Genomic DNA, 25537 nt, shown 5'->3' on the forward strand with positions numbered 1-25537 from the left:
GAACTAGTTTGTCCTGAAGGTTCTTGCCATGATGGGATTGTCTGCAGTTACTTTGCCTAGAACAGAAGTAGAGAACCCTTTTCTATGGGCTAAATTCAATTTCAGAGATGGTCTCAGAGATTCCCGTGGTGGGTGGGGCCAAAGTTGAAAAGGGGTGGGGCCGGAAACACCAAAAATGCCAGCCTGTTTTAGTTTAAAGCTCTGACTGCCAGTAACTAAGCCTTAGGAGAGGCCTTGCAAACTTTCGGAATGGGGGAAAACTTCACAAAAGCCATCCAACTGGTGGTTTGGAGAAGTGAGCGGGGCCAGAGGAAGGGGCATAGCTTCCTGAGGAGCCCCAGAGGTCCACCTTTGGCCCCTGGGCCTCCCAAATGTAACTTGGAATCTCACTATTTCTGCATTCCCTCTTGGCCTGCAGATCTTTGAAATGATCTTGAGCATGATTTTGTGCTGCGGCATCAGGAACAGCTCCGTCTATTGAGAAGTAGAAGAGCAGGGGTGAAACAATGGTGCCGAAAGGAACCTCAAAGTGCCACTGTCTGACCAGGAGACACTTCCAACAGAAGGCAAAGAAAAAAATATGTATATAAATATTTCAGATATTACCATACAGTACTTATCATTCTTACTTGGAAGTCTTCTTTTTGTTTGTTTAAGCAGGGGGAGGGGGAGGGGGAGGGGGGAGTTTTCTGTATATTTGTGGCGGAGTTAGTTACACATCAGTTTGTGTGGTAAAAAAGCTATCATACCAGTGGTTCCAGGCCTTTATCAGAGATAGCCTTTCTCTCTCCTCTCTCCTTCACCAATGTTCCTGTGCTGCCTGCATGGAATTAAAGAGTGTTTACCCATGCACAGGTACCACCCTTTTTATGAAGAATGTGGACGACCTCCTCCTTGACCTCCTCCTCCTCCTCCTCCTTCTTCTTCTTCTTCTTCTTCCCTTTCCCCAACAGTGATTTTGGGGGTGGGGGAGGTGGGTAAACTGAAGCAGTCTTTTTGACACCTATTCCCAGCATTTCATGTTCTAACATTCTCTGCCTTGGTTTATAAAAGGGGTGGGCAACTTGTGAGTCTCCAGAGGTTTTGGCCTACAACCCCATCAGCTCTAGCCAGCATAGCCAATGGCAAGGAATCATGGGAGTTATGGGCCAAAACATCTGGAGACGGGCCTCAAGTTGCTCAGCCCTGGTTTATAAGGAATCTTGGATTCTTAGTTTAAATCTGTATAAGACTGCAAGAATCTACTGCTGCTTTCAGCCCTGCAAGTTTGTTATTAAACATACACATTTAACAGTATTTCCCACAACACCCACCACCTCTTTCAGTGAGGAGACTTCTTTCATAAATTTGTATAAACCTATTAACATGAAAGTCTGTTATGTCACAACACAGACGTAAGTCGAGGTTAAATCTCTGAATTCCAAAAGTCCTCACAAGATGTTAATTTATAACAGGGAGGACTTTTTAGATGAAAAAAGGACTGACCATGGAATGGTTATGCTTTTTATATTTTACTGCTAAACTGAACTCCCACATGTGTACTTACATGATTAGTTCAGAATGCAAGTACTGTCAGATGGCATTTACTTGGTAAATGCATAGTATTCTAAAGATGCCAAAAAGTATCTGTTGAAGGAAATTGGTTAAATAATGGCTGGACACTTGTTCTCTCTCTCTCTCTCTCTCTCTCTCTCTTTAAAGTAACTTTAATGGAGGCATCTATTCTTGTGCCTTTTTAAAACCTGGAATAATAGAGTTGGATAATAGCCAACTAGATGTCTATGGGTATGTCCCTGCAAATAGAATTTAGAACATGTTCTCCTCTCCAAACACCAGAAGTAGAAGAATAGGATGGAATCCAACATTGCATGATTTGGGGTCTGCTTGCTTGATGGGACTCCATCCTCCTCGCTTCCACTGTGCAGCCCCCCACGCTTCCCAAAAATCTTCTTTGGATCATCCCCCAATCTTGCAGAACATATTTTGATGGTGTATGGGGGACTGCAAGGAGAGTTCCACTGTCAGAAGCAATTCCATCCACAGAATGATAATAGCAGTCCACCAGTAGTGAGAGGACCATGTGCTTTTTAAGCTGAGCCATTTTCCAGTACCCCCACCTGTTTCCTCCATTGACCAAGTTTACATTTTTAGACCATCCTCCATCCCCCCCCAAAACCATCTTGCAATATTGCAACTTGACAAGTTGTTCAGTTTGGGGCAAGAGGCCTTGTTTGTTACCCAGGTTCCACTATTGCCTTCCTTACTATAGAATGAGCATGTTCATTGGGGTTTTAAAAACAACAACACAGGATTAACGAGCAGCGCAGATGTGTCCTATCCTAGTAGTTCAAGTTGCATGTTGTTCAGGCAGAAGTATTTTTAATCTTGGTTTTCCTCTGCTGTGTACTCGCTAACTACGGTGGACTCAATGCCTTTCAGAAGAGTAGGCCAACAGCTTAAACAGAAGTGATACATGCACACAATGTTGCAGATATAACCTTCCAACACTAGTTGGTGTGATTTTAATGCACACTTAGAAAAACTGCACTCCTATGCAGACTTCAGCACTATTCTTCTTTTAAATACAGCAATTGGAGCAACCTAGAAGCTTTGTGTAAATGCAACCGTATGGCATTCAGACGCATCAGAGAACTGAATGAAGAGATTGATCAGGTGGTTCTTCCCCCCCCCCTCACTTTTCCCTTTCTGGCTTGGCTAGCTCCCACTATATAGGAACTCTTTAAAAAGCTACCCCAAATCAAACTCTGCTTATAGTACCCTAAGAAAGCAGTGTCTCAGAGTCTTGCTGGATGTGGTTGATGGAATCAAGAAGACCTCTTTTAGCCTTAGAAATAGCCTTAAAGCAACACTGCCCGAATGTCAAGCTTCGCATGCACTGAAAACAGAAATTGATTCTTCCAACCTACCCACACTTCAAAAGCTTTGGGGTCACATGTTCCAGTATAATAGACTGTATGTACAATCTTTAGGTATCAATTCTGCATGTGCATTTATTTACACACAATGTGTGTGTGCATAGAGGTTACCAACGTACAGAAACGATGTGTGTAACTCACTGCCTTTTGTTGAGTGTCCTTGAGAACTGTATATAAATGCACCACCAAGCATTTTGTGTTTTGTCTTTACTATACTATATGTTTGATATTGTTCCCCATTCAGTTGATGTGTAAGTAGCCAGAGCTCTGTTCTGACAATTCACTAGTCTACCTTCCAAGAACTGAACATTGATTGAGGGAAAAAAGGGTTTGTTTTAGGCAGAGGACACTGTTTCTGTAGATCTCTTGAGCCTCACGCTGCATTGAAGCCTAATACAAGGAGAAAAACAAGCCCTTGAGCCAAATTTTCCAGAGTTTGTCTTATGAGTAAGGCACAAATACACATCGCATGCAAATCTGTGTAACAATGCCTTGTCATACTTTTAATTGAAAGCAGCTTCTGGAGGGTGTTGTTTTAAGGGGAAGGGAAAGGGGAGTGCTTAATAAGGACAAGTAACATCTGGAACTCCATATAAATGGGGAGCAGCAGCTAAGCAGTTTTTAAATAAAAAGACAGTGGAGAAAGGCTTAAACTTATATGTGCACTCTGTGGTGCCTGTTTTTTATTTATTTTAATTTTTCACTTAAAAGCAAACACACACACTTGCATATGTGAAGTCTGTGCCCCAAGAGCTAAGCATTGAGAGCTGAGAAGGGATAATGAATCTCCTCCTATATGGCTCTAGCATTTAAAAGACGAGGGCTTGAGTTAGGAGCAACCAGTTCCTAAAATGAGGTGAAGAGGGGAGGAGAGAATGAAAGATTCATGCAGATTCTTTTGGGTGAAGCAAAAGAACCACAGAATCGTTTTGACTCATTAGATTATCTAGCAGACTATGCAGACTACACAATATTGCATGGCGTGTTAACTTCACAAAGATTTGTGGCAGAGTTGTTGTTCCCCAGAGAACACCAATTGGCCAGGTTGGTCTTTGAGGTGTGAATATGCCCGAAGGCCAGTGTGTCTTGGAAGATATTATGATGGGGACGTCTGTTGTAAGCCAAAGGAGAACCATAGTGTTCCCTTTCTCCAAATTTGGATCCGTGTAAATTAAAACAGGAGTAATTGCAAAGGAGACCTTAGAGGAAAGTCAAACAGAGTTGCTGGCCACATTATGCTGGGAGCATGAGTTTCTTTTATACTGTGGAGCATGCCACAAGCTATATATGTGTGTGTTAACTACTATTTCTTCTCTGCCTTTTTTTTTGTTTTTTGGTCACTTTTTAAATTTTTAATAAACATTTCCTCCTCACGCGTATTGTGTGAAGAAGCTCTATGTTTCTTACAGCCAATAAATCGTAACACCTGAATGCTTCAACCATCACTTCTTCGCAGCACTGGCAAAGCCGACCTTGGGCATAGAGAAAAAATGGGGGCATGGCAAAGAAGATAAGGGAACAGTGGAATGTCTGTTGGCCAGTTGAGTTCAGAGAAAAGCCATGAGGAAACTCCCTTGGTTCCAAAACAAATGGAGCTTTATTTAGGGTGGGGATAAAACTAGGTTCTGAAATGCAACACAGACTGTCCAAAAAGATTGAGTGTTTCCAACTAGGCTAATGAGATGGGTAGTCATCAATCCTGAGGGTTTGCTACCGTTGCCCATAATAATAAATAATAATAATAAATTTATTTCTTGCCTGCCTCTCCATCCTGATCGAGGCGGGGAACAACATCACGATAAAACCCATCACAACTACAGGTGGCAGGAATCTAATGTCCAAGAGTTAAGAATGTACACAGGGACCCATGATCCTTGCCTCTGTCTCATATTGGTTACAACAAAGAGTATGGCCTTGCTAAGAAAGGGGAACAAAGGATAGACTGGGGAAAGTGATATGTTTTTGCCACTTCCCCCACACTCTCTCTTCTCACTCGCCTTGGCTGTGCTTATGCCCAGAAATCATGTCCACTTGCTGTTGTCTTGCTTGTTTATCTGAATGTTAAAGGAATCTGTCAAAATAACTTTTTTTTAAATGATATATGAAAACAATTAAAACAACCAAAAAAGCTAGTGGTGTACTGTCAGATTTATTCTTTCCCTAACACCATGGAATGACTGTGCTGACTCTAGCTTTCTGGATAAAGTCCAGCTTTGGTGAACTCTGCTTCCTTAATACTTCCTTTGGGGGCTTTTGTTGTTGTTTGTTTCTTTTCCTGTTTAAAAGCAATAGTCAGCCACTTCCTGTTCTATATATGAAAATATGTTGGTGTTTAAAAAGCAGCTATGCTTCATCCTGGTATTGTGTAACATGACTGCCATATCTCATCTGTGTCATTCAAGAGGTCTTCTCAAGAGCAAAACTAATGGAGATCACATAAAGGGAGTGGTGATAAAGATCTGGGGAAGTGGGAACAATTACTAGGAGCTACAAAGCAATGAAGATTCATTTGGTGCTCAGCTTGAAAAGTCTGAGTAACTAAGAATTTAGGGATCTGAAATATTTCTCCAGCGACTTGTAACGGTGATAGCTGTAGACATTTTATAATTCTACAACCCTGCTTGTATTTTATAGTGGCAGTATAAAGGGGAGGGTGGGCAGGGACTCCTACCTTGTTCAGCTCTTAATTTTTGTAGTCCACATGCAGCCAGCCAGTGGGCCAGATGTGTCCCTCACTCAAACCCTTTTGTGCAGCCTGCCACTGGTGCTCAAAATGCTCCTGCCCCGACTGACAATTTACTACCAAAACTGCGACCGATATTGCTGCTGCCACCACTAATATTGCTGCTGCCACCACTAATATTGCTGCTGCCAATCAAGCTACTGAGAGTGGCAGGATAGCTTCTGCTATTGCTGGGGCCTTCTTCACTGTTGCCCTCTTGAGTGCGGAAGCTAGAGCGTTTTCTAGTGGATGCTCTAGCAAACCGTGGCAGAGAGCTCTATGGTCATGCCACTCAGCTGCTGCAGCTGTTGCTGTGGTGATTGACAGGTGCTGTAAATGAGAAAAGAACTAAAAGTTTTAAAGGGAAGGGTGACTGAAGAAAAAGGAAATGTGGGGAAAGTGGGGGGAAAGTTTTAAAGTGCCTCTCTTTAATCGGGTGGAGGTAAGTTGTCAAGAGGGGAAAAGGTGCTTTTTATTCTGGTTGCTGTTTTTGCATTACAGCTGGAGAAATTCAAGACAGACAAAAATGAGTTCAGATTTCTAAGAATCTGACCTCCGGACCACCCCACCCCAGGCTACTCAGAGTCCACCGACATCCTGATTTTCATTTCTATTCTACTTTCCAGAAATTTACACAAATGCATTCGGAGGAATTTAAGCATGTTTTTGTTGAGACATGCCATGCTGGAAGATATATGCAGGGGAAAGTCGAATGGAATGGGGGACAATACACTAATTATGTACTAATGTAAATTGCTGCAAACTTTCTTAAATCTGTCTGTGAATAGATGCCGGAACAAACAACACAGTCCTGAAAATACAAGCAGGATGGATTTCACAAAATCCGGACATCCTAATTGCAGGTCAAAAGATGAATCACCCCATTTTGGCTCTGGACCTGACCCCTTTCAATACGTGGCCTTGAAGCACCGAACGCAGCCCTCAGCAGGAAAAAAAACTTTCGCCCCCTGGTGTAGTCCTTGGCAAAGGACACATTTCAAGCGTTCAAAACACTCAAGTCAGAGCCTCCTCTCTGCCTTCGCCTCACCTCCTTACCATCCAGCCAGTTCAGTGCTGGGTACAGAGAGGCCATTTAAAAAAGAAGACTGAAATAATTTTAAGCAGCTGTGTGGTTTTTTTGTGGTTTTTTCCGGGGAGGGGGGTATATTTAGTTCTGCCCTTCCTGCCAAACAACTGATCAGAGGAGATTTTAACCTGGGGGGTTCCAGACATTTATTTTAAAGCTGCTTCACTGAAGAGCAGAAAATCTATGCGAACCCACACTAGCCCTGTATGAATAGACATAGTGTAAAAGGTAGAAATTGCCATGGTGTGTAGTGTTACATGGACAAGAATGAAGCTTTGTGGCTTGAAGTGGAAGGGCAGGCAGGTGAACCGGAAAGATGGGGTCACACACTGTCGCCAAGAATGTGGTTTTTGACATCTCCATGGCAGATATGATCGGATCATCATCTCACAGCTGAGAAGTTTAGGCTTGGTTTGGGTTGGACATCTCTGGAATAAATAAGGCTGCAAAATCCCATGCTCATTTACTAGGCAGTAAGCCCCATTGAAAAACTCAGTTTCTGAATTAGTTTCTGAGACACCCACATAGGATTGTGCTTTAAGTGAGCAAATAGTGTCAATACTAGAGAAAAAGGCTAGCATGAAAGTGCCCAAAGGCCTTGCAGAGTAAAATAAAGAATAACATATAGGGGTGAGTGAGATGACTCCTCTAATGATAAAATGAATGCGGGTGACAAAGCCAATTCAGAAAACTTGGGGACCCATTCCGGGGTACTCTCTCAGAGAGGTATAAGAAATGCTTTCTCATATACCATAATACAAAATTGAACCCAGACTAAGGCATTCCTGTGTGCTAATACAATGCTCTCTTACTCTCATCCTATTCTGCTCCCCTCTCCCAAAATCTTCTGCAATACATTATTCTGTGCTTTATGAAGTTAGGTGAACACTATTGTCTAATTTTCTCTACCCTGGAACTTGGATGTTGCTCTTCTTTCTCCCAGTAAAACAACAGATTCCATGTTCTGAGTTATTGGAATTTTTCCAAGCAGCTCTGGGCTCATTTCCCTCCCTCCCTCTCCCCCCCTCTCTTCCATACTCTGCTACTCCCTCTCCTTAAGCTATAGCAAAGAGCCCCATTTGACTCAGGTCACATTCTGTAGAAAGCTAAACCAGCCTATATTCCAGGGGTAGTGAGACAAATTCCAATTTGAGAAGGCTCTCGGAGGGTGTGTTCCAGCAGTGGGTGAGGCTAAGGGCATGAGGTAAGGCCAAGGGCAGATGTAATTCTTACCAATTTGGACATTTCCCCACCAATCATATAAAACAGCTCAGTTCTATGCATCTCTACTTCGCCCCAGTACAGTAGCTTTTATGCCTGCAAAATCACTGCTCAATTCTATGCAGAGGGCAGTATCCATCACTGCTGCTCTGCTAACGCTATTAACATATTGCTAGCTTAAGCGACCAAGCTGGCATGACAAGTTTTCTGGGAAAACCCATCGCACCAGCTTATGTTTATTGGCATACTAGTAGAAGTTGCTTACACTAGTGGTGTAACAATAACGTAATCAGACAGGCAATGGGACTGTTAAGACAATACACTAAGCCATGGTTAGGCTGCTAGTTCATGAGCGTGTTTAAACCGTGGTTATGTAGCCACCATGGTTAGGAATGGTTCATAATGCATGCTAAGTCATGGTTGACATGACACACTAAGCCATCATGTTTAGCTCAAAATCCTTAACCACTGTGGCTGGCTTAGTGTGTCGTTTGAACAGGGAGACTTTCAGATACTGCCCAGGGTATTTATTTTTGATCACTGATGGAAGGTAAAAGCAGAAGAAGCTTTGCCCCAGATGGGGAACTCCAGGAGCTACATCCAGCTGGAGGTTTGCCATTCCTGCCATATTGGATAGGAGGGGTTTTGGCTAGCCTAGTGCATCTGAAGTTTTGGTGCGCTAGCCAAATAAGTGATCATCTGCTACTCTTGTTTTGAGCATTTTCCCTCAGCATCGTTCAGCACTCTGTTTTGATTTGCCTCACCTATTTCAACACAGTGGTTGGAGAAAAGTGCTTTACCATCTGTTCTTCCCACAACTCGCTTTTTATTTTATTTTTTTCATTTGTGTATGCAGCCCATACCAAAAAGTCCCAGACACTCTCACTTCTGCTTCTAAAAACACAGCCTACCCCTCTAACTCTGTGCTGCGTGTCAAGCTTCATTTCCCAGAACAGGATGTCCCTATGAGCTCTGGATCAGCAAACGCGTGCTCAATGCAAAGAGGACCAAAATGATCAGCACTTTACAGTAAAAGATGACCACGCTGCAGCAGCATGACTAATTTTCTATGTGGCTTCAAATATTTGTATTATCAGAACTTCAGATGAAAAGCGGTGCAAAGTTTCCAGGGGAAACCCCTATGTGTGTTAGAGGTTTGTGACCACATTACTTCCGTATGGTAGGAACCAGTGGCGGCTCGTGGCTCCAATTTCGTTGGAGCTCTAAATCCATTCTAACCCAGAACCAGCCAGAACTCTATAGGAGCAATCCAAGTGATGAAACTATTTTGGGGACAGGGTTTATCACCTTGGATAGCTCCTTTAGAATTCTGGCAGGTTCTGAATGAAACCCAGAATGGATTCACAACTCCACTGAAATCATAGCCCCAAAGCCTCTACTGGTAGGAACTCTATCTAGCTGGGGATTATAGGAGAAATGACTCTCATCCATCAAGCCCAACGTTTATGGACTTCAAAGTATTTTTATTTGTGAAGTCCTTGTTTCCTGACACTGCTGCTCCATTAATTTCTAATTTATGGTAACACCTCACTTGTGAATTGCCAAAAAGAGGACAAAACAGGCCAATGATCTGCATAAAATGTGCATGTGCTACTTTATCTGCCTAGATGCAAATTTAGAACTAATTATAATTTAAATGGAAATGCAGTACATCTCACCAAAGTATCAAAGACTGACCTGTGTACGTACCTGTTTAGCCTGCTGCTCAAGTGCTAACGGTGGATGAGCAACCAATCTTATGGTTCTTTTTCATTAAACAGGAATTGCTCAGCCCTTCAAACACAGGATTGTCCTCTGTTAAAAAGACACCTGGCCACCCTATCTCACACAGTAGAAAGACTTGAGTGGGCATATTAACTGGATTGTAGACACAGGAAATCCTTCAGTATTTCTATTTCAAATCTCCCTTTTCACACCAAAATTAAGTTTTTCATTCTAACCTTGCTTGCTATTGTTGCTGAACGTTTTGAAAAAGAGCTCTCTTGACATAAATTACTGTAATTAGCAGTCCTCTAGAAGGCATATAGATTTAAACTGATGATGCAAATGAAAGAACAGCAGTTTATATTACAGAGGGCACACAGTGAAGGACATCCTTTTTTTGTTTAAAAGAAAGACTGTCAAGTCCTTGACATCACAATTAACCTTGAACACACGCAATCTTAGGAGGCCCTCTTGATTTCCTTTGGGCTACAGTGCTCATGTCAAAGACATCCAAGAGAAGTTTGCTAGGGATATAAAATGGTATTTCCAGTGTTTTTAAAAGGGGGCACAGCAGAATGCCCCCACCCTTCCAATTCCTTGAAGATTTATTATTATTATTATTATTATTATTATTTATTTATTTATTTATATAGCGCCATCAATGTACATGGTGCTGTACAGAGTAAAACAATAAAATAGCAAGACCCTGCCGCATAGGCTTACATTCTAATATTTACATTAGGCTTACATTCTAGATTTGCATCAGAATATAGGGTCGAACCAGGTCCCCACCTGGGACTGGACCCTTACAAAGGCCTTTAAAAGAGAGTGCCCTGTGTGCAGCAGAAGAAGTGAACTGTCATCATCACTACCATTTAAAAAGGCTAGTTTACTGTTTGAATGATTTTATGACAGTTTATTACTTATTATCCAGTCAGGCTATGCGCATACAGAAACATAATAAAATACTCCTCACACCAGAGGTAATACCAAAATACAAAGTGTTAATAAAATGGCTAACAAGAGCAGGTTAAAACATCTTGTGATCCTGGACAATATTTGCTGACTTATTATATCAATAATTTTAGTCTTTTATGGCTGCCAGTGACTTTTGTTTCTCCAGAGCCCATTTGACAAACTGGGTAGTCCTATATGACGTGAAATAGTCTGTACCAGCCAGTAATGTTAGAGTTATGCTTGCAGAGGAGATATAATTGAACCCAACAATTAAGGGCTGAAGATATTGATTCCTCAGCTCTGCGTACAATGGGCATTCTGCTAGGAAGTGTACCATGTCCTCTGCCTTAAGACAGCCAGCTGGCCAATCTGCTTTTACACTGTGGTAGGACTTATAGCATCAGCTGGAGCCATGCCTATATGACTCTACTTTGCCCACTGTTCCCCCGCCCCCGTCCTGCCACCCAAACCCCATAGCATTGCTGCTGCGAAGCAGAAGAGCTACACAGCGGGAGTAAACACGGGAAAAATTGCAGTGCTGTTATCAGATGGCACGAATGGGGAGCAAATATTGAGGGACCCAGGAAACTGCAAAAAAAAGTCTTTTTCTAATGGTAACTCTGCGCAGCTTTGAGAGCTTGTAGCAGTGCGGCATATATCTTACCTGCCATTACTTTTGTTTCCTGACTTTTCCATTGCCATGGCGGCCATTACGAGTCTTGCTGAGCCCACGGCCCTGCATTCCCACCCACCCCCGCACTGAGATCTGCCCCTAGATCTGCCCACTTCTTTTTTTTAGATCTTAAAAACTTTATTTCAAAATAAGATAAAGTTACATTAATGACATTACAAGTATGGTGGTTGTTTCTTCATGATGAAAATACATACTTACAAGAGTATTTCAGGCTGAGCAGTTACATTGTCTGTATTGTATGAATACATTACCAATTCTAATTACAATCAATATGTCCACTTTCTAAACCTCAACTGAAGCCACCGCTGACAGATGGAGAAACAACTGTGGTGATATTGGAGCAATTGAAAAGTCACAGCAAATGGACACTTCGAAAAAACGCAACTTCAAGGGAAAAGCCTGCTGTGGCTGAAAGTTGGCAGCTGCGTCATATATTATTATTATTATTATTATTATTATTATTATTATTATTATTATATTTATTTGTATCCCGCCTTTTGCCCAATGCTGGGCCTCAAGGCGGCCTTACAAAGTTTAAAATATACATGGGGGGGGGGGAGGGAAACAAAACCATAAACAATTAAAAAATACACAACAAAATTATAAAACATTAACATAGATGGAGGGCTGGATTATTCTCCAAAGGCCTGCTTGAACAAAAAAGTTTTAGCCTGCTTCCGAAAGCCCATCAAGGAGGGGGCCAGCCTAGCTTCCCCAGGAAGAGAGTTCCAGAGCACCGGAGCAGCCAACGAGAAGGCCCTATCCCATGTTCCCACCAAGCGTGCCTGTGAAGAAGGTGGGACTAAAAGAAGGGCCTCTCCAGAAGATCTCAAAGTACGGGCAGGCTCATAGGGGAGAATACGTTCTTTCAAATAACCTGGACCCGAACCATATAGAGCTTTATAGGTCATAACCAGCACTTTGAATTGTGCCCGGAAACAGACTGGAAGCCAGTGGAGCTGTTTTAACAGGGGAGTTGTCTGCTCCCTGTAACCAGCCCCGGTCAACAATCTGGCTGCAGCTCTTTGAACCAGCTGGAGTTTCCGAACACTCTTCAAAGGCAGCCCCACGTAGAGCGCGTTACAGTAATCCAATCGGGATGTAACTAAGGCATGTGTCACCGTGGCCAGGTCCGACATCTCTAGGAACGGGCGCAGCTGGCGCACTAGCTTTAACTGTGCAAATGAACTCCTGGCCACCGCCGAAACCTGGGCATCCAGGCTCAGGGCTGAATCCAGAAGTACACCCAAGCTGCGGACCTGTGTCTTCAGGGGGAGTGTAACCCCATCCAACACAAGCTGAATCCCTATTCCCTGATCTGCCTTTCGACTGACCAGGAGCACCTCTGTCTTATCTGGATTGAGCTTCAATTTGTTCGCCCTCATCCAATCCATTACTGCCAACAAACAGCGGTTTAGCACAGAAACTGCTTCCTTGGAATTGGGTGGAAAGGAGTAGTAGAGTTGGGTGTCATCATCGTACTGGTGGCACCGCACCCCACAACTCCGGATAACCTCTCCCAACGGTTTCATGTATATGTTAAATAGCATGGGGGACAAAACAGAGCCCTGAGGGACTCCACAGGCCAATGGCCAAGGAGTCGAACAGGAGTCCCCCAGTACCACCTTCTGGGTCCGTCCATCCAGGAAGGAATGGAGCCACTGTAAAACAGTGCCTCCAAGACCCATCCCAGCAATGCGGCCCAGAAGGATACCATGGTCGATGGTATCGAACGCCGCTGAGAGGTCCAGCAGAACCAGCAGGGACACATTCCCCCTGTCCAGTTCCCGGTGAAGATCATCCACCAAGGCGACCAAAGCTGTTTCTGTCCCATAACCAGGCCTGAAGCCAGATTGAAATGGATCTAGATAATCCGTCTCATCCAGGAATCTCTGGAGTTGGGAGGCCACCACACGCTCCAATACCTTGCCCAAAAATGGGATGTTGGAGACTGGCCGGTAGTTATCCAGTACAGTGGGGGCCAAGGAGGGCTTTTTCAGTGTGGGTCTTACCACTGCCTCCTTCAAACAGGCTGGGACCCTTCCTTGGCGAAGGGAGGCATTGACCACTCCGCTTACCCACTCAGCCAGTCCCCCTCTGGCAGCTTTTATAAGCCAGGAAGGGCAAGGATCTAGTATACACGTGGTGGCTCTCACCAATCCAAGGACCCTGTCCACATCATCAGACTGTGCAAATTGAAAGGTATCCAATAATGCTGGACAAGCAGGTGCCAAAGTTACATCCACTGGATCTGCATCAACAATAGCATCCAAGTCAGAGCGGATCCGAGCGATTTTGTTTGCAAAGTGCTGGGCAAATTGGTCAAATATAAAAGACAGGGAACAACTACACAGCCACGAAAAGGTATTTAGAGCGTGTAAACAAGCCCTTAGTCTACCATTAATATCCCCATATAATAGCCTTATCCAATCCAGTTCCTTCCAGACAAGTTGTATTGCAACCCCCTATTACAGATTTGGCCTTTGCAGGTTGTTCTTAATCTACAATTCTAGTATACAGGAAGTCTTTGGCTGCCAGTTAACTATCTATTGATGATCAATACATTTTAAACAAAGCATACACCAAAAATTGTTTTAAGTGGATTCAATTTTGGTTTTGTACTAACAAGAATTTGTAAAGAAAAATCATTTTGATCTGTTCTTATTTGAAATATACTTGTAATAATTAAGACATAATTTGCATAAAATGGCATAAAAACATTTATGTTGGTAAACAGAGCTTTGTTAAAGATTCTTAGATCTTAATACTTTAATCGGGAATAACATTTCTTAAACATTTCTTGGTAGGTAATAACTAATATTACCTACTGTCCCATAAATGAGGACTCACAGTCTTAATTATTTCATTGCCATTAAACATTCTTTAAAAATGTGAACATACATAAAAGGCTTGTAAATGCACCTTTCAGGTTAGATAAAATCAATTTTGATTATACATTTGCGAAGATAACTCCTTACTCATAACTTGCCAATCAAACTTAAGTCTATACATTTTCCTAGGCATTTGTATATTAAGCTTTTTGATGTGCAGACCTTACACAATATTTTTTTGCTTATTAATTGATAAGCAAAAAATTAAGTACATTTTTGACCTGGAATAATACAGTCTCAAACCAGTTCATTATTCAAATAACTTTTTGGCCCAAGTGACAGAGCTTTAACTCCACATTTTCTCTTTGGAAACCATCTAGGTCATTTTGACCATTATTTTTTATGCCAGTTACCCAGCATTCATTGTGAAGCTGCATTTTCCCTTTAATGCAATTATCCCTTTTTACTTACATTTTAAAATTCTTAATTATTCATCATTAACATTTGGTATATGCATTTCATAATAAGACAATCTTATATTGTTTTAAAGAGGCGGTTAATACTTTTCTCAATCTTCCCAACAACTCCAATAAAATCAGCTATTTCTTAAAAAATCCAGGACATCCAATCATCCACAGCTGGCCACATGGCTGAGGAAGACTGCCATATTGTTACAATTATCATGTGTTATGATCTCCACAATTCAGGTGGCGCTAGGCATGATAGTGACTTAGGAGTTCATCAGACCAGCATTTTATCGCACGCACACCACTGCTGCCCACATGCACCTCCCGCTCCTTCTTCCTTTGCAAAATAGACCCCTTTTAATCAGACTTTTTAAAAATGGAATGTGCTGTGATCGCCTGCCTTGTGCAGGAAAAGGGGCATGATAAAAATGGCCTCTGAATGGGCCACATGGTCTTTGTTTGCTTCCTCTTTCCCCTCCCGGAAGAAAGAGGAAGTAATGAGGGACAAAAGTGGGGGCGGAGAAGCGACAGTGAGGAAATGGACTTTCCTCTTGTGTGATGATGCTAGAGCTCCTCTCTCGTAGGCATACAGCTTTAAAGACTGACTCAGCACTACAGATGCAGGTTTCTCCTCTTCAACCTACAATGTACGCGCAAGTTACACCAAGATGCAGTAGAACAAGGACTCAGAATACGGATTCAGGTATTTCAAATGAATTCACTTCACTACCAATGTCCATCTTCTGACGTCTAAAATCATCGTTCTTGTTGGGTTTGGGGTTTCCAGGAAAATATATCCCACACGAAACAAAACAAAAGGAAATCTAGATCAGCTGCCACTTTATCACTTTCAACCCCCACCAATGTTCACTTGTAAGCAAACGCGTTGCGCTCTTACCACGTTGCTGGGGATCCCAAGTGGTGCCAGGCGCCAAGCGCAAGTGTTACTCTTGTTTTTCTATCTCTGTGATGACGACACGCACTTCACGCCGGATCCCCGATGTGGAGATGATAACAATCATTGCGGCTCCCAGAACGCATCGGGACAAGAAGTCGAAGGAGAGGGTTCGAGTTATCTGCGAGATGCCTTCTGGGATATGTCGTTTTAGCGGCTCCAAGTTAGCGTAAGGTCCTATCGCGTCCTGCGCACAGAAAAAACTTCATGTCCCAGCGTGCGCCGGAAGAATGGCATGGAAGACGGTAGGCCGCGGCAGGAATCGAGTGCAGTAGTCGGGGGCAGACAGATGTGAGTCGGAGTGGTGTGCGGGGGCTCCCGAAGACGTCGAGGTGCCGGCCGTGTCGGAGGTAAGGAGGTGGATGTAATGTCGTGGGTACGGCGGGCTGTGGCCCCAGTTGGTGATGCGGATTCCGCGGGGAGGGCGGCACGTTATCGCCATGTGTGACAGGGAGAAGCGCAGGTTAGCAGGAGAGGGAGAGAAGGATTGCCTCGCTGTATCGGGCCGAAGGTCCGCCTGCTTGTGTCCCAAACCGGCCAGCCAGAGGCGCCAGGAAAGCCCGCGATCGGGCATGAAGGCGATAGCTCCCCTCGGCCCCGGCCTCTGGAGTTGGAGCCGTGGCCCCGCGGCTCATGGCTCTGGGTCGCCCTCCCGCCCCGAGTTTGTCTCATCCTGTCTTCAGGAAGCAAGTCAGAGTCGGATCCACGCAATCAAGACTAGATCCTATTAAATTTACATGCTTTCTACAGGCAGGATCCCCCAAATGACAGATCGCATCTGCCCTTCGCGAACTGAACTATAAAAATCACGTAGCCGGTGTTCGTTTTGGCACCACCATCTTTTAAAGCCATCTAAACCAGAGGCCTTTACCATAAGCAAATTGTGCAGTGTGTGTATAAGTGCATTCTTTTGTCCTCCCTGAATTTATGGCCACAGTCGCATTGTGTCAATAAGTAGAGAAAAAAATATTTCAGTTGACTCTTTCCTTGGTTATTGCCCGGAGAGTAAAGACACAGCGGCCTGTGCTTGTCTTGGTTTTAAATCACAGTCTTCAGTTAGGGGCAGCAACTCGGTACAAAGGGTAGCTTCTCTCCTCCTGACAACATCAATAACCAAATAATACTTTTCATTTATATTGCACTCTAAAGCATTACGACGCTTATGAGGTTTCTCATAGCTTCCTCCTGCTCACATAATACCTGTCAGTTAACAGAGCTTTAATTGGCTTTTAACTGAAAGTGACAAGGGTTTACTCATGCTTAGGCCAGGCTAATTGCTATATTTGGGATCAGAAAACTATTCCACACATGCACTCATGTTATTTAGAGACTTGTGGGGGATTGTATTTCCAATAACAAGTGAGAGGAGACACGGTAGCACTCTTCAAGTACTTGAAAGGTTGTCGCACAGAGGAGGGCCAGGATCTCTCCTTGATTATCCCAGAGTGCAGGACACGGAATAATGGACTCAAGTTACAGGAAGCCAGAGTCCAGCTGGACATCAGGAAAAACGTCCTGACTGTTAGAGCAGTACGACAATGGAACCTGTTACCTAGGGAGGTCATGGGCTCTCCCACACTAGAGGCATTCAAGAGGCAGCTGGACAGCCATCTGTCAGGGATGCTTTGAGGTGGATTCCTGCATTGAGCAGGGGGCTGGACTCGATGGCCTTATAGGCCCCTTCCATCTTTACTATTCTATGATTCTATGACTCTCTTGACAGACTTACCTGAAGCATTTTGCTCTGCCAGATAACTTTCTGCAGAATTCTACCCTTTGCTTGTTTTCTTCATGTGGGTTGATGCCTGTGTGGTAGAGGGAATAGATGGTGCATGGAGGGGCTTGCTTTTGGACAGTGAATCCAAGCCAATGGTCTCTATAATTTTTGTACTGGGGGACAAACGAGTGTTTTCCAGTACTTTTTTTTTTTAGTAACTGCTTTGTGGAGGTCTTTATGGAATTAGGTTGTATAAAAGAGGCCAGCAAGTAGTAGTCTCCCTCCTCCCTCCCCCAACCCCCCTCCCAGCAATGGCTAGTAATGCTTTTGACAAGTTACGAAAATGTTACTTGAAGAAAAATTTAGCTGTGGAGTCCCATTATATATTTAAGCCCCAACACACAAATGTCAGCTTCATATCTGAGTCACGTATGAGACAATGGCAAAAATGAGGACTTGAATTGCTGCAAGGGTATGAACTAGAGGGGGGGAAAGTAATGTGCTCTTTGGCTTTCCCACAGTTGAGATAACAGAAATCAAGACTAGTATGGAAGATTCTGATGGGGACCTTTCCAATCAGAGAGAAGCCATCCTGTCTGAATCATATCCTAATCAGATCACTACAAAGAATCTGTGAGTCTTCTCTTTCTGTAAACTTTTTTTTTCTTCATTTTTCTATTTATTACCAGTGAGGAGCACCTACAGCCCCACTTTAAAAAACCAGAACTCACATAATGTAGGTATATTTTTGGGCCTTTAGATTTTGCCTACATGTTTTATGTTAATGCCTGAAATGCAAAGCTATTAAATTAATATTTGGTTCTGTTCTTCCCATTCCCCTCAAATGTTTTTTTCTATAACTAGGGAAATTAATTGGATTGCTTTCCTAAACATTTGCCTAGGCGCCTGCTCACACAACATGACTTCCCCTTGCTCCCTTTCCCCCTGCAGCCCACAGCACCCCTAAATCTGCTCTGAAGGGCCAGCCTTCCAGAGCAGGTTTGGGCTGGGCCTGCAGTCGGCAGGAGGAAACTCTTCTGCCAGGAGTTCCCATTCTACTCAGCACTGGATCCAACCCTCTGTTTAGAAAGTGAATGTTTAAATATTCATGCAAGCTGTGTAAATGGCACACCAAAGTCCTGTGCAATGGGTACATAGATATCTGATCAAAATGTGCAAAGATTCTGTTTTCCAATTTTAAAAGGATTACTTGTAGAGGTTGTTAGGTCAAGGCTAGAGGTGACAAAAACTGAAATGGCAAGTACTGTTGATGCACTAGAAAACTGCTACTCCACACTTATTTATTTATATATTTGCGCTGATGATATGTCCAACCTCTTACTGCCAGGGTACAAGATCTGAGAACCTTGGTGGCTTTAACTGACCCAGAGGATGGAATACTGGTTCAAACTCCAGATGGTGAGTGGCTAGTAGATTTTTCCATGCCTGTTTACTGTCACCATAAAGTAGGATCTGGTACAGCTTCCATCCAGTACAATTTTTCCCTGTTAGGCTAGAGGCTAAGAAAATCAGTTTTATAGGACCACTGAACAGGCATAGCCACCTGAGTGGATGAAATGGCCTTTGGATTTGAGAGGTGGTGCATGATAAAACTGGGATGAGGCTCTCCCAACCATCTTAGTGTTTGGCCACACAAAGGTACCACAGAAATTCTGTGAATTTTGAGTCCTCAAATGCCTTGTCATTTTTGTAAGTCATTTTAGGGAAGTGTAAATACAAAAAATAGTTCATGCCATGTTTCAGAGTTGGACACAATGCTGCCAAGTAATAAAGACACCTCGTCAATGCAGATGGTTATAAAAAGAAACAATTGCAATACAAATGCAAAAGAAGGGACACATCTTTTACAAAAGGTGAGGCGTAAGGCCACTGACATCTACTAAAGACGGTTTTATTTTTCAAATGAGAGGCAAAATCCTATGACTATTCAGGAGCAGGGGAGATTTACCACTACTAGATTTCAAATTGTATGTTACATATTTGGTTAATTTGTCAGTATTAATCTGTTCACAGTTCTTGGCAGAAGTGTACTGACAGCCTAAATACAATCTCTACAAAATTCTCACTTAAAATGAACTTATGTTCTGAAAATCTATGCCCAAACCTAGAAGTGTGGAAATTGCTCAGCTGACAGGTCTTCCAAAAGTGTTTTTTTACCTGATTGTGCTTTGCAGCAGAGGATGTGCTGGTGGATTTAATTAAACAAGGAATGACAAACTGGTCCATAAAATCTGCACTGTCTAGGACTACAGTTTTATTTTGAAAAATGTAAAGAATATCACATTACAAGAAGGTGGATGAAATCATATAGCGGGCAGTACTTGGCACCTGGCAGTGTCAGAATAGTTTATAAAAACAAAAATGACTGCAGAGCTGTTAATTGAGCATATGTCTGGGTTGGGACTTCCATGCTAATTTTCTCTCTCTCCTTTTTGTGACTTGGAGTTTTCCGTTTTGAAGTCTCTTGATGTGAATGAAGGACCGGTTCTCATGTGAAAGTTCCCTTTCACAGCTGAATTTATTTAATTGTTCTTTTTTTTATTCTAGGCTTTAAACTCCCCAGAGAGCTGGAAAACATAATTGGCTGTAGTAGGGCCTAAGCCAAGTTAGCAAAACCAAGTAACTACCCCAAGATGGGAGACGAAGGTGCAGGTGAACCCTTTGTGGGTATAGTGGCTGGCGGGGCCACCGACTATGAGGGCGTTCTTCCCTCAGACACAATTTCTCTGAGTGATTCCGATTCCGATGACTTTGGGTTTCCAGGTGATGCTGAAGTCGATACAATATCTCCTGAGGAACCCCTTTCCTCAGATGATGTGGTCAGTGGATCAGGTGAAAGTGGCGACCCTCTGCGCAGCAACAGAAAATCACAGGTCCAGCCGTTCCACCTGAAAGGCATGAGCTCCAGCTTTTCACAACGCAGCCAGAGCATTTTTGACTGTCTGGAAGGGGCAGCCAAACAGGCAGTGCCCTCAATGGCTGAAGATAAGGTAATCGACGGAAGGTTTAAGCGCCCTCTGCCTCCTCCCAGCATTTCAAACAAGGTACCTGCAGAAAGCCTGGGAAGACAAAGTAGGCCGCCTCCATCACATAAAAGCTCCCCTGCAGTTCCTGACTATGTGGTACATCCAGAACGCTGGACCAAGTACAGCTTGGAAGATGTGTCAGAGTCTAGTGATAAGACCAACAGGTCAGTTGCCATGGAGTTCCTGGAGGGCTTGAAGAAGAGTAGGGGGGAACAAAGCGCCACCTGCCCTGAAGGCTATACCCCGTCTTTCAACCAAGATTCCTCCAGCTCTGGTTCTGGAAGGATTGTCTTCACCAAACCCACAAAGACAGGTTTAGATAGGTCGGAAAGGAAAAGGGCAGCTGCAAAGGAGGATGAAGAGGCCGAGCTTTTCGATGTAAACCAGGAGCTCAAAGGGAAATTTCCAAATAAGTCTGACACTCAGAATGAGAAGGAGAAGGTTGTACGAGACCCCTCAGAGAGTGGCGTAAAGGGATTGGAGGATGAGAAACAACTGAAACTGGAGGAGCTGGGTGTCCAAAGAGGTGTCGAGGCAGATTCTTCGGAGGCACATGAAGAGAGAACGGTGGTGACCGTGGGGTTCCATGGTAGCAAGAAAAGGAACAGGAAGCATTTCCGACCCAAAGTCAGCCATGATGAAGGGGAGGAAGAGTCCTAAAAGCTGGAGGAATTATTATCGTGTCTTCCCAAAGGTGTTTTCCTGAAAATCTTTTCTTCATTGTTTGCATGGGTTTTGCCAACTTGCTTGTTTTGTTTTGTGTACTTGGAGCTGTGACTTAACATATCTAGCAACGTCCCACTTAATCCATCTTTCTGTGTTTTAGAATCGAAACTAGATCTTTGTTAGTTAGTTTGAGGTGGTCTAGAAATGCCTACTGAGATTCTGCCTGTCAGAAAAGGTCCATTTTTTTCTGTTGTGGAACAAATCATAAGACTGTACTCAGTTCAGATTTTATGAGCTGCTGCTTTGCTCACCCGTTTTTTGATGGGTGTCCTATCACTGAATATCCTAGAGAATCTACATAGACCCATCATTAACAAAATATGTGGTGTGGATGAGGTCCAAGATGTATTGGTGTATATATGCTTGATTGGCACCATGTAAAAAAAAAAAAGTTTAAGCTATACCTTTCCACAATGCCAGTGTAAATAAACACGCAGTAAAGGCAACATGAATGGTACTTAGCCAAATGCCATGTTATAAAGAAACAACAAGTCGTTAATGTCATAGAAGTGAGGCTTGGAGAAGTGTAGGGAAATGCATCTTAGAGCTAAAAGCACATTGCCAACAAGTCCAAGACTCGAATTCATTGGCTAATGAAAAATGGAGAAAGGCCTCAGCCCTGAATCAGCACAAACTCTTCCCTTTCAACAGTGACGCTTCCACCTGCCTATCCGAGAGTTGCTCCCTAAAGTACATTGATTTCATGTCAGCTTCACCAGATTTTGTTTGGAATTTAAGGGACTTAAGAAGATGGACTTTTAACAAATCTCCCATAAGATCCTTTTCATAGTTCTCTGTGTCAATAAAACTTTGAATTGCTACTTGCTTTGTTTCTGAATTTTTGTGTGTGACCCTATTTGCACATAATGACAACCCGTTGGTTTAAAAATGGATGAGTTGTTGTGCATGAGCGGGAGAGAGTTGATGTACTGCCTTCAGTGCGCCCCCCTCTTCTGCTTTTATTCATAGGTTGTGGAGCGTCACATCCAAAACCAGCACTTACGCAGGAGCATTTGTTGGGTTAACCCCTAAACAACCCTGCAGTCTGAGTTCGCATGTTGCACTCCACAGCCTACAAAGGAGCCGATCATGGATTATGAAGTAAAAGCAGAAGAGGCAGGTGTGCTGCAGGCAGCACGCCCACTCTCTCCTGCTCATGTAGGACAGCTCATTCGTTTTTAAACCGTCATTACGTGCAAATCAAGTCTGTGTGTTGGCAACTGGCAGTGCTTGTATTTCCTTCCCTGCCTCACTCTGTTCATTGCAGCAGTCACCCTTTTCCACTCTGCGCTTGCTTTTTTCACGCCCATGCTGCTTCAGCCTGTAAAGAGCAGTGCCAGCAGGTGTTAAATCATTCTTCGGTGGCTGTAGCACAAAGGTAGGCACCCTGGAGCCCTTCCAGTTTTTGGACTTCAACTCCCAGACTTCAACCTTCTGGCAGACACAAACGTCTAGTTGCCTTGATCAGATATACTATCACCCCATCCCCTCCAAATGATCCAGTACAAGGAGTTAAGGTGGACCAAAGCTACCTGTTTTAGAACATGAACTAATTTGAGCTCTTTTTTTTATGGGTTTGTCTCCTGTGGTGGTTTTCTAAGAGTCATCTGTTCCCATTTGTCTGCTTTTCTAGCTCTCTTAAGCTATATGCGACCAGTCCAGCAGCAATGTTGTAAGTTCATTGTGAAAACCTTCTATCTCCATTGTTCATTGGATGGGAAGCGGGGGTGGTTGGGTAAGGTTGTCAGTTTTTTCCTTGATGAGCATAAAATCTGCATGGCCATCAAATTCAGCACATCCCAATCCCTGCATCTTCAAACTGGGAAGATTTTCATCTGCTGAATGTTTGCTTGCCGTACAGATGTTGAACGTAAAAGAGCCTTGCCAAAAAATAATGTAGCAGCATTATTTGCCATTCTTGTAGCTGCAGCAGGGCTGTAATGGCATTTTTCAGGTGACATTTATTTTTAAGAGATACAGAACATAGGCTGCATGGAAGTGTAGGCTCCTGCAACACCTTGCAACAGTACTCCTTAAATTCCCCACTATAGTACGTGTCAGGAAGACCCAGAGATAGACACACAGAAAGATTGACTTCATTCAGACTCACAAACTCAATGAAACTGTTATAACTTTAAAACAATTTAAGAAACAGACACACAAACCTCCATTCAGCAAAGCAAATTAAAAAAATATACTCATAAGTCTGGCAGATTTCTGGAGAACAAGATCTTTGCACAGATAAACACCTCCCCAATAACAACATGACAAGAAAGACTGTGGTCTCAGGCCCAGCAACTAGGCCTAAACCACCACTGAAATCAGTGGAAGTCTTGATGGTTTTAGAGAAGAAAAAAGTATCTGCCTCATTCATACTGACTCTGCAAAGGAGTTCTTCTTCACAGAGGGACTCCCATCTCTCCCAGGCAAGACCAAGTCATGCCTGAGAGAAAGGGAAGACATCTTTGTCTTCTGTGTTCAGACTTAAATACCCTCTCAAATACCCCTCCCTCCTAATACATATTAATTTATTCTGAAATGGCTAAATCTATTGGTCCACATCATTAATTTAGATCATCCTCTTCCCAGAATGTTCCAGCCCTTCCTGATGTTATTTGTTTGCCTCTAAGTTGGACATTACTTCTGCTTTTCACGTGGTCAACTGTCTGGCTTACTTCTTATGGACATGGGGATTTTTCCAATCACGACCTCGTCTTTCCTTCACCCTGAACCCTTCACCTAGTTACAGATAGGTCATGTCACAAATTCTTATGACTAATGTCTTTTGAGCAATACCAAGTTGCAAGTTCTTATGAGTAATGTATTTGATCAACCTCAAATCATATTTCCAAATCATTTCCCAGCAGGCCTCATCCAAACTAAAGCATCTGATGCATGAAGCATACAGTGTTCTATGTGTGTATGCCTACTTGCCCCGTTGCTCCCCCACCCCAGCATTCACTAATCTCCCCCTGCCCCTGTACCCTAGCATCATCATAATAACAGAAAGCAAATCTCTTACAGGGCTTAAGCTTAGTGCTTAAGAAAGCTACTTAAGTCACTTGGCAGAACTACCACCACTATTGGCTGTATCCAATAGTGCCCTTTGTTTTCCATTCAGAAACTAGAATGGACAGCACTGGCAGACCAAATTTCCCCTCTCCCTTGCAGCGGGGAGGAGAGGATGCAGAAGTCCCATTCCATCAGCGATATTCTTCTGCTGGTAGAAGTACGATTCTGTAACTAACCCCAGAACAGCAAAAGAAGTTCAGTATCTCAGAATGCTGAGAAGGAGATGGATTGCTGGAAGCAACACTAAAATAAATTGGATGCAATGTTAAAATGAGATAAGCATTATACGTCTAGAACAGAGCAGTAGTCATTAAGAGAAAATATCCTTTAGGTGACTGAAGAGCATCTTGAGTGTGCAAAAAAGCCAATCAAAAACAGTAAAGTGATCTGGAGTGAGAGTTAGTTATCGATGTACATTATGTCATCTTCAAATTGATTGGTGCTTTCTCCATCTTCATTGCTTTCCGATGCAGGCATTTGATGAGTGTCTGTATTAACAGAACCTATAAGGATTTTTAGAATGAAAACACTGGTTAAATGCAAAAGCGTAGATAGGTGCACAGTTTAATTAAGTATCTACAGATTTGCTTTCTTATAATCCCATACATCAAACCTACTTTGATTTTCTTTAAAAAGAAAAATAAGTCATCCAGAGAATTCTCTTGCATCCTTTGTGTCTGTGCCTGTACAGATTTTCAATCCTGGGAGAACAGGAAAAAGTCTTGTACCTTAGAAACTTGACCGATTTATTGGGCAATATTCCATACTACTGCTGCACTCCCATTGTTTCTATTCTGCTTGCTGGACCCACTGTGAGTGCAGCAGGAACCAGCGCTTCTGACAGGAAACCTGAAACTGAGTGGAAAGTCATTTCTGGAACAGGACAGGACAGGACAGAGGCGCTCCCTTCTACTAGCTCCATTCCAGAAATGAGCATTTCAGCTCCTTTCCGATTGCTGCAGGATCCGCTAACTTCCTCTTGCTCTAGTGGTGTATCCCATTTGCATGCGGGCAGCTTTGGATATTGCCCATTGAGATATGAACCTTTTGTGGGCTAGAGCCCACTTCATCAGATGCATTCAGGGATGTCCTCAGTTCTGAAATGCATATGAGCACCAAGGAAAACCCTGTAAATAGTAGAGACAAAAGGCCATGAAATGTCAAGGTGTTATAGGCCCGAATTTCTATGCAAAAGAGAATATAGGTGACCCATTCACAATGGCAGTCATTAGTGATGCTCTCTTCCTAGCTATGCTGAGCTAACAATATCGGTAACCACCCTGGGAAGCATGAGTTTATCTCCCACTACAGGTGTTAAAATTAGCATAACTAGGAAGATAGTACTGCTATTGTGAACAAGTTACTTCTTATCTTGCACCG

General features: G+C 43.1%; 3 protein-coding genes and 1 long non-coding RNA gene across 6 annotated transcripts in view; 3 read left to right on the forward strand and 1 right to left on the reverse strand.

The window, feature by feature from the left end:
• The window catches only part of LOC134392656 (uncharacterized), a 284868-nt gene extending 279800 nt beyond the window's left edge, over window positions 1–5068 (forward strand). Inside the window, exon 2 of the long non-coding RNA XR_010025054.1 lies at window positions 3041–5068. This is a non-coding gene — a long non-coding RNA (uncharacterized LOC134392656). The remainder of the gene's footprint in view (window positions 1–3040) is intronic.
• The window catches only part of CD81 (CD81 molecule), a 77324-nt gene extending 72256 nt beyond the window's left edge, over window positions 1–5068 (forward strand). Inside the window, exon 8 of the mRNA XM_063117160.1 lies at window positions 419–5068. Within this exon, the coding sequence (XP_062973230.1) occupies window positions 419–481 (63 nt within the window). The 3' untranslated portion in view covers window positions 482–5068. The remainder of the gene's footprint in view (window positions 1–418) is intronic.
• A 10771-nt stretch (window positions 5069–15839) lies between these two features.
• Window positions 15840–21906, forward strand: TSSC4 (tumor suppressing subtransferable candidate 4). 3 transcript variants are annotated; one of them, XM_063117136.1, is made up of 4 exons: window positions 15840–15945; window positions 17834–17945; window positions 18661–18731; window positions 19881–21906. In XM_063117136.1, the coding sequence occupies exon 4, from the start codon at window positions 19967–19969 to the stop codon at window positions 21017–21019; it is 1053 nt and encodes a 350-aa protein (XP_062973206.1). In that variant the 5' UTR covers window positions 15840–15945; window positions 17834–17945; window positions 18661–18731; window positions 19881–19966; the 3' UTR covers window positions 21020–21906. The 3 variants fall into 3 exon arrangements, with proteins under 3 accessions (XP_062973206.1, XP_062973205.1, XP_062973207.1); XM_063117135.1 differs by lacking the exon at window positions 18661–18731; XM_063117137.1 differs by lacking the exons at window positions 17834–17945; window positions 18661–18731 and having other exon boundaries at window positions 15841–15945.
• Window positions 21907–24556: 2650 nt separating this feature from the next.
• Window positions 24557–25537, reverse strand: part of TRPM5 (transient receptor potential cation channel subfamily M member 5) — a gene marked incomplete at its 5' end in the record, with an annotated part of 55237 nt that continues 54256 nt past the window's right edge. Inside the window, one exon of the mRNA XM_063118412.1 lies at window positions 24557–24660. Within this exon, the coding sequence (XP_062974482.1) occupies window positions 24557–24660 (104 nt within the window). The remainder of the gene's footprint in view (window positions 24661–25537) is intronic.

The sequence above is a fragment of the Elgaria multicarinata genome, chromosome 2 (genome assembly GCF_023053635.1).
Source record: "Elgaria multicarinata webbii isolate HBS135686 ecotype San Diego chromosome 2, rElgMul1.1.pri, whole genome shotgun sequence".
Taxonomy (NCBI): Eukaryota; Metazoa; Chordata; class Lepidosauria; order Squamata; family Anguidae; genus Elgaria; species Elgaria multicarinata.